The sequence below is a fragment of the Beta vulgaris genome, chromosome 4, assembly GCF_026745355.1.
Source record: "Beta vulgaris subsp. vulgaris cultivar EL10 chromosome 4, EL10.2, whole genome shotgun sequence".
Lineage (NCBI taxonomy): Eukaryota > Viridiplantae > Streptophyta > Magnoliopsida > Caryophyllales > Amaranthaceae > Beta > Beta vulgaris.
This window is the reverse complement of record NC_079205.1, coordinates 62542590-62551561: the sequence shown is the minus strand read 5'-3', so window position 1 is coordinate 62551561 and position 8972 is coordinate 62542590. Positions and strand designations below refer to the sequence as shown.

Sequence of the window (8972 nt, the reverse complement as noted above, 5' to 3'; positions counted from 1 at the left end):
GCAGGGCCTCAGTTTGAGAGGGCCCCCAAAAGCTCTGTACTTATAATGTTTGTAACAATAATAAATCAAATAAAAGTGTATGGAGCAGTGGTGTGGTTTGGGCCTTAGTTACATGAGGTGAAGGGATCGAATCCTTGTAACTACAATCTAAATTTTGCACTCTGGTACTCTTTCGGTGAGTCTTTCCATGCGGATTTTAAGGCCTCTTTTTAAGAATCCGCACAGGGCCCCTAAAATCCTAGCCCCGGCCCTGGTGATGCGCTTGTAATATATGTATCGTCATGCCTTTCTTAAATTTAGGTACTTCACGTAAGATATAATTTGCAAAGCATTAAACCATCTTTTTTATTTTTCCTCGTGCTTTAATTAGGATTAGGTACTAATGAAAATGCAATAATTTTATTGTTGGGTCATCAAATGCTTGTCAAATAAAGCTAATCAAACTAGCTTATAAAGAAGTATATCAAGAGGATCTCATTAATCAGCTTAAGTGTGAAATTATAATTATTGAGCTTGAAATATACATCAAAATAAGACCTATTTATCTAAATATATACTACACTTTCAACATAAGCATTTACTCCCTCCTTCCCATATTATAGTGCTTCTTTCCTTTTAAGGTGTCCCAAAATATAATTCTTGTTTCCATTTTTTATTCCAACATTTCCATGATTTTCCTAGAAAAATTGTGCCACCATTATTTCTTTGCTTCTTGGCAATAGTTTTTTGCTTTGTTTATTCAACTTAAAGGTTGAATGAGTCATGCATTTAATTCTCTTTCACCACTTATGGTAATTCTCTCTCCTAAAATCAGCTTTTCCCTAGGGATGGCAGTGGGGCGGGTCAAGTAGGAGACCCGCCCCATCCCCGCCCAATTGGGGCGGGGATGGGTCTAGGTTTGGCGGGGATGGGGATTAAAATTGTACCCGCAATGGGTGGTGGAGCGGGTGTGGATTTTATGTTATACCCACCTCATCCCCGCCCGCCCCGCCCCACCCCCGCCCCACCCCCGCTCGCCTCGCATATTTATTATTAAAATTCTATTTATATACATATATTACTAACGTATTTGAAGACACTTTTGAAATGTAATAAAATATTTGTTAATGTAATAAAATATTACTAATGTATTTAGTGAGGAGGGATGGGTTGGACTAGGCGTGGTTGCCCGAAATTCTGAGGGACTGGTGCTCTTTGCGGCCACACGTAGGGTCCGAGCTTGGTGGCCCATTGAAGTGGCGGAAGGGAAAGCTTTGTGTTTTGCTATCAAGTTGGCTCGGAACTATGGCTTCCATGATGTGATATTTGAGACTGATTGCTTGACTATTGTTAACAGGTTATCTAGAGGTGCCATTTATTTTTCTGATTTAGATGTGTTAGAGGATGCCATTTTCTCATGTAGGGATTTTGTTTCTGTTAATTGGTCGCATGTGCTTAGGGATGGGAATGCTGTTGCCCACCACCTAGCTCGACTTATTCCGTTTGGTGTTGAATAACGCTGGGATTGTCATTGTCCTGCAGAGGTGTCTCCGTATGTACTCATGGACAATTTGTCCTCTGATTAATATAGTTCACCTCGTGTTTTCCTCTCAAAAAAAAAAAAAACTTTTCTTTCACTATATTATATTGTGATTTTGTGAAGTAGACAACTATAATGGGCTTATGGTAGATTTTTTGGTGGATTTTTTGCGGGGATGAAGTGGGTATGACGCGGGTACGACGCGGGTGCGAGGGTGGGGCGGGGGTGGGTCTAGAATTTCCCCCCGCAATGGGTGGTGGGGCGGGGATGGGGATGAAATCTTTCCCCACAATGGGTGGTGGGGCGGGGATGGGGATGAAATCTTTCCCCACAATGGGTGGTGGGGCGGGAATGGGGATGAGAATTTAATGCGGGTGCGGGTGTGGGGGTACCATCCTCCGCACCCGCCCCGCCCAATTGCCATCCCTACTTTTTCCCATAACATTTATTTTCAATACACAAACACTCTTTACATTTGTCTTAGATTTTATTTACCTTAATAAACGTGAAAAAATAGAATCAGGCACTATAATATGGGACAAAGGGAGTACTAAATTATGGTGAATCTATTTCTTATCAAAAGATTATTGCATTGAAAACTAAAAAAAGCTTTAGAAATAGAAGTATTATTGTAAAGGTTAGGATATATTTTAAAAAAGATAAAAAATTAAAGAGCATAAAGAAAAATGATAACTATTTTGTGTGATAGAATTTTATCATTGGCCAAAAAGCGTTTATAATCTAAGCCACAGGCAAAACAGCATGCCTAACATTCGTCGCCAAACGCATCTACCAAAAAACAGAACAAATTCATCCACACAGACAACAAAACGGCATGTACAAGATTTAAACTTGTAGGTGCATTGGTGCATAGCCACATTAGTTTCTAAACAATCACATTTCAATGATTTATACAACTATAGACAAGGCCCGGGGTGATTTGAGTGAACGATCCCCAACGACAAAACTGATCAATCAAACTTGCCGATAAAAGAACTAATCTGCTCTAAAAGCCGCTACAGGGTGAGAGAGAGAGTGACATGCAATGAACTTTGACGCAGACGCAAAACTGATATCGACTTTCCATAATAGCCAAATGTACAACCCATCAATGTACTTCCTGCGGTTGCGACCTCTTTCATCCGGATCTGAAATACGAGGCCTTTGCCAGAATTCTACCATGTTTGACATTAAAGATCTTCAGTCCATGGAGGAGCTTGTTTCTGCAGTTTCGTCCTCACTAAAACTCGATGGCAATTCTGTTGATCTGCAAGGAACAAAACCCAGTTATTGGAGAAGCATGAAGAATTAGTTGAACAAGAAAAGAAAGATGTTCCAAGTAGGTTGCTGACTTGCTGCAAAGAGTATATATAAGCTCAATTAAGTACATACATCCTGTGCTCCAAAATTATTGCAACACAATTTTTTAGTAGTTCTTTAATTAATACGCACTTTCGTACACAGTCAAAAAAATATATAACCACACATGGGATCACTTACACACACTAACATATATTCATACAACACCCCACTTCCACCTCCCTCCTACATATTTGTGCCAAGGGTAAGTGGTGCAATAATTTTGGAGCGGAAGAAGTATAATATTATATGAACAACAAAATAAAGCAATGTTATGATTAGATAAAGAAGCTATTTTTGCCTCACCCTTTTATCTGTCTTGACCACTGTGGCGGCTCTTGAGATCTGATGCTAAAATCTTCCTGCCAAAAATCCTCTCTTGCCATCTTGCCAGCCTTCAGATGCATATGGAGAACTTAATAATCACATGCAAGATATAAACAAATTAACAAAAATATATATTGGTGACAAAAACTCACTCTAAGCTCATTTGTCGGACGCATCTTCAATTTGATTGAATCATGGGGTTCACCTATCGACCTTCTGTCTGCATAAAGTTCTTCATCCTGCCAATTGTCATTCCTTAAAATATTCAATCTTAAGATCATCCAGCTCACAAATTACATATGTTAACAATAGTTTAATGAGAAAGATGTGTGGTTATGATCACACCTTCTTCATCCTGCTAGGTGGTACTCTATCCTCTTTGACCATGGGGTCCTTGTGCCTAACTGGTACAGCAGCAGATCTGGAATCGATTCGTTCTCTTCTGCGAACAGCCACGGAATTCCCCTTATCAGAATTATGCCACCAAGGCTCTTCCGGTTCATTGGTAAATTTTCTGCCGTAGGAATCTGATCCCGTGCCTGGGGTTTCATGCTTGCGCTGGATATTGTGGTTCACACTACCATCATAATCTGGATTTTCTCTAGCAGGGTAAGAATCCGCACAAAAAGAAGACTTCTGGACTGGGAAAGCACGACCGTTATTAGGGAAAGGTGATTTTTGTTTAGGTTGGCGGTAAGCAAAACTGTCAGGGTCAGACTTGTGCAAGGATCTGTAGTCTGTAGGAGCAACATACTTGTCCTGATTTCGTATCTACAAACAATATACCTATCAGTTTGCACATTCAAGAAGTAATATATTTCAATATGCATACATATTCCACAGTGCCTCCCCACAGACACGCATGGGCAAGGAGGAGATTAAGCATTTTAAGGTATTGTTACAGATATCTTGTGGAAACTCAATGTCATTAGATAAAAAAATATTCACTAGTACCTTTTTCTTGAAACATAGTAATTCGGTATATAACTTGTAAAAGATACTTAACTAGAAAGAAGCAATAAATATAGTTCTATTCCCCTTTCCTATTATTAATCCAGGAAAAGCTTCACTTTCAGCTATTTAGCTGCATACCAGGATCATTGACCCAGAAGAAAGAAAAGAGAACAGATAAAAATGCATTATACCCCCTCAAAAGAGAATTGTAATATGGAAGTAATATTATGTTGAGAGCATCTGAGCATGTAACCAAAGATACTTCATTCCAGTTCTAATATTTTACCCTAATATCCTCACAAAACTACAGAGTTTTATCCCTCATCAGAAATTTCAGATGACTTGCTGTTGGTATAGAATAATTTATGAACTGGAACCTCCCAACCAGTTCTATCTAAGAAGCTAAGAGTACCAAACAGCAACCACCAGTTGAATAAGCACCCAGGAAACTGGTTTCTTAAAAAGGAATCATAACCAAGTATATCGTAACCAAGTATATCACTCTTATTCTTATAACTGGTTTGCAGTGAACATACTTGCCCCTCCAGAAAAAAGGGATTTCATGTAAAAAAAAGTTAATTTTTAACTATCGAACTCCCATAGTCCCATGCGAAAGCTTTATAATCATGTGTACCCCCAGGTGGTGGAAAGGGAGAAAATGAAAATTCTGGGGTAAGGTCTAGGAACTTAGACTACATGAGCCAGAAACTAATCATAAATATGATTTGAAAAAAAAAATACAACATATAAGAAGAGGAGAAAACAATAGGCAATTCAAAGATACACTTACTGCATTAAGGCCAGGTCGCTTATTAATGACACCAATGTCAAGAGAGCAAGAGCCAATGGGTTCTGCAACTCCATAAGCATCTGTCCAACCAAGCAAAGGAGACAAGCGCTTTACAAATGAAATGACTTGTAAGGTGATTACTCAGCAGGATATATGCAAAAACCACAAATGAGAACAGAAGCACATCTTTAACAACTAAAACAAAGCAATATACAACACTCGAGAAAATTTATCCAACGAATATGAATCAGATTCTTCCATAGAAAAAGGAGTAAAAGTTTGGACCAAGAGCCAATGAATTCCATCAAACGTACAACACATTAAATATGAACAGCTCTCTCTTTTATCACTTCCCAAGAATTAAGTACATAATCATCAGGAAGAAATCCCTTCAAGTTCAACAGGAGCTCAAATTGAAATATTACACGCTTATGCTGTGACTTGTGAATGCCAAACAAGACCAATATTCTACATCACCTTGCATTGCAAGTTTGCTAAAAGCCACAGTAGAGTACTGTATAAAGAGAAGACTGCACATACCAGTATTAGCAATCTTGCTTGGTGATTCAAAAGCACCTGGAGGAAGTGGATCAAACTCAATCCCAAGTGATGGACCATCCTCCCGATAATGCCTTCCTAATTGTCTCTTGACTGCAGTTACAGCAGCATTTTCTGTTTGACCCTTAATTTTCAAGTATCCTGAGGGCCCCACACGCCTCTTGTTTGGAGCAATTAATCCATTTGGTGCCCGATATTCAGTTGTTTCGACATTCAAAGGACTCCTATTATGAGGGTAAAAGCTCCCTGGCAAAGCTGAATTACTTTCTGAAGATGTATCATCCATCTCAGTTCCATCATCAAGCATCCTTCGCTCGTATTTTATCTCAGCAGCAGGAAGATCGTTATGACCAAATCTCCGACTCTCAACCTCCCTCACATCAGCAAGCCTATAATCACCTTGTTTGGTGCTACTGCACGAATCCTGCCTTAGTCCACTACCACGATCTTGTATAACACCACTTGAAAGATCCTGTCTACCAGGTGGGTTTAACTCACCATTTACGATTCTCTTATCCTTCAATCTGCGGTGGCAAAACCATCCAGAAATCTGCTTCTCAGTCAGACCTAAATGATCAGCGAGCTCCGCCTTCATGGATTCAGTTGGGTACTTGTGTTCTGCATAATTATAAAAGACAAAAAGAACACGAAAAGAGATCAACTCCTCACAACAAGATGACGTACAAATATTTAATTTACAGAAGGTCAAAAGACAAAAAGAACTTCTACCATTATAAAAGTCCTCCAAAGCCTGCAGTTGGGATGGTGTCTTGAACCGCCTTCTTTTGTTCTTCTCTGGGAGTGCTTTATTTTCTTCACCTTGTAATTCATTAGTTTCTGACGAATTCAACAACACAATTAATAACAAACAAAAATATACTCTTTTTCAGTGAGTCGGGAGCCAGGGGGAGGTCAGTGAAGACCATCAGAACTCACAAGCACGTTTTAAAAATGCTTAATACACCTTCATATAAACTCAAACTACTTCAAGTATCAAGATTCAAGACATATAAGCAATTTTTCCAAATCATAAATTTTATAAAGATTCTGATGGCATAGATAGCCAGATTTAAGATTTAAGTTTTAAGTTGACATCAGAGTAAATATGATATTTGATCAAGACAACCCTAACATTCAAGGGACAGAATACCTCCCGAAAATCCACTAGACAGACACCAAAATACTAATTAATTAGACTGAATCCTCACTTGGCAAAGCAATTGCATGTGCCAACTGAGTCATCACAAACCATGAGATATACAGGGGAACATTTAGCACTTAAAGAGATTGAGGCATTAGCTAATAATCCCAAGTCCCAACAATTTCATCAATCTAGGCCGGTTTTATAGCATTTATAAAGAGATACAGGACTCAGGACTCAACAAAGTCAAAAGTGTACCTACAAATTTCACAATTTACTGAATCATGCATGGCATAAGGAACATCCAAACTCCAAAACTTAACCTAATTACAGCAACTCTTCTCAAGAAACTCAGCAGTTACATATCCTATCTTCGAGACACACTAGCACCAGTATGTACTTATTACTTATTAGTGAACCTATATCGAGCAATTTTATCTTAAGGATCATCTTTTTGGGATACAGACATAGCATCCCACTTTCAATGAGGTTCCATCTCACATTTCTATGACAACCAAAATTAAGCTTCTTATACCCTTAACAGAAAAATCTCAATGTGTGTATATACAGATAAATAACATATCTAGCAGCTCGTGAGGCATATGATAAGAACAAGGAAAACCCCACAATGTAGGTTCACTCCAAGGCGTAAATCGAAGGCGGAATAAGCTCAAAGATAGTCACCCACATATGCCTTCATATTACCCTTTTGTTAAAGGTATTCTGGTATTCCTCTTAAAACAACAACCTCATTGAACACAAAATGGGGTTTAACCAATTGACTAACTCAGAAATTACATATTGCCAAACAAACACTTAACAACATTAAAATCCATAATAACAACAAACAGAGAAACTTAGATATTCACATAACAAAAATAAACATTTTCAGACAAAAAAAAAAAATCAAATGTCTTCACCAAACAAAGGGGATCCCAACAATTCAATCAAACAAACAGCAAAACTACATAAAACACATGCACACCCAGATCACCAATACAGATTCTACACAAATTAAACTCACAAAATTGCATGAACACGATAAAATTTTCATCAAATTAAAACAAACAACATAAAATGCAGCAAAAAAATCACCAAAGCAACAACTTTCTGATCTGGGTAATCATAAAAATCTCCCATTTACCTTCCATAATGTTTGAACAACTCCAAAATCCAATCTATCTCTTTTGTATATGAATTTTCTTCTTCACTAAACTTTTGTCAGTTTTCTGGGTTTTATAGTTCTTCGATTTCTCCGTTCATTCACATCTGGAATTTTACATGAAGAGAGAAAATAGAGGAGAGAGAAAAAGGGGGGTCTTTGAATACAAGGTAAGAAAAGCAAAGATAAAAGCATCTTCTGGGTTTCTCATATTTATTTGTTTCGATAAATTTTCTGCAAAGAATTTTGATTTCTGTTGTTGGATTTTGTTGTTTAATCCAAATTATGGTGCGTCTCTTCACTGTTCTTGTTTGTGTTTATCTTTTTTTTTTTTTGTGTTCATTTGTACAAGTCTAAACAAATACCTAGTACAATAATAAGAATCAATCTTCCGATTAGTAACGTAAAGATTATTTTCCTTGTGTTTTCATATTGTTAGTGACTTACTAGTTATTCATTTAAATAAACCTAAGATTAGTGTAAACACAAATTAAATATTGAATTGAATGTATACATCGCTCAATTTATAACATGTTTCTTCTGAGGAGTGCAACATACATCCACATGTGTTAAAACATCGATGCGCGATCGCGCAAGATATAATTGTATAGATAATTAGGTATAAGGAGTGCAACATGCCTTGACACATGTTAAAACGTCGATGCGTAACCGCGCAAATATAGTTTTGTTAGGCATGTCGAATATTGTAGTCTAGAAGTACATATGTTGGTCGTTTGGTTAAAGAATAGTGTAAGTTAATTAAAATTTCGATATTGGATGTATATAGTTGTAGCACATCTATACTTCTTGTGTTCCAATATTACAATTGCATACATAGACTTGCTTTCGAGATAATAAAATGAGATAGGAGGCCAGAATAATTGACTACCTCTCAAAATTCCAAAGATAGGTTAGGGGTCAAATCTCACCAAACTCATTGTAGGAAGGATTTTCCCTTTCACCTCTTCCTAGAATAGACCTTCTTCTTACAAAAAAAAATCACGTACTTAATAAAATGTCAAAACAAAGAAAATAAGCCGACGCCCTATAAGTTAGTAATCATTTGTGACTGATTATTTTAGTATGCCCTTATATCAAACTGTGACATCTAAGGAAAATGATGTATTTTACTATACCTATTAGTCCAACAAATATTGTTACT

The 8972-nt window shown here is 37.4% G+C and overlaps 1 protein-coding gene across 2 annotated transcripts; it reads right to left on the bottom strand.

Moving 5' to 3' along the window:
- Positions 1–2196: 2196 nt before the first annotated feature.
- LOC104890076 (hypothetical protein) lies at positions 2197–8159 on the bottom strand. 2 transcript variants are annotated; one of them, XM_048643727.2, is made up of 8 exons: positions 7793–8146; positions 6237–6344; positions 5490–6125; positions 4950–5029; positions 3551–3976; positions 3358–3444; positions 3185–3273; positions 2197–2786 (listed from the first exon to the last, which is right to left on the bottom strand). In XM_048643727.2, exons 1-8 carry the CDS (start codon positions 7797–7799, stop codon positions 2720–2722), a joined length of 1500 nt encoding a protein of 499 aa, XP_048499684.1. In that variant the 5' UTR covers positions 7800–8146; the 3' UTR covers positions 2197–2719. The 2 variants fall into 2 exon arrangements, 1 of the variants encoding a protein (XP_048499684.1); XR_007273740.2 differs by lacking the exon at positions 2197–2786 and having other exon boundaries at positions 3259–3273; positions 3358–3460; positions 7793–8159.
- Positions 8160–8972: the final 813 nt, after the last annotated feature.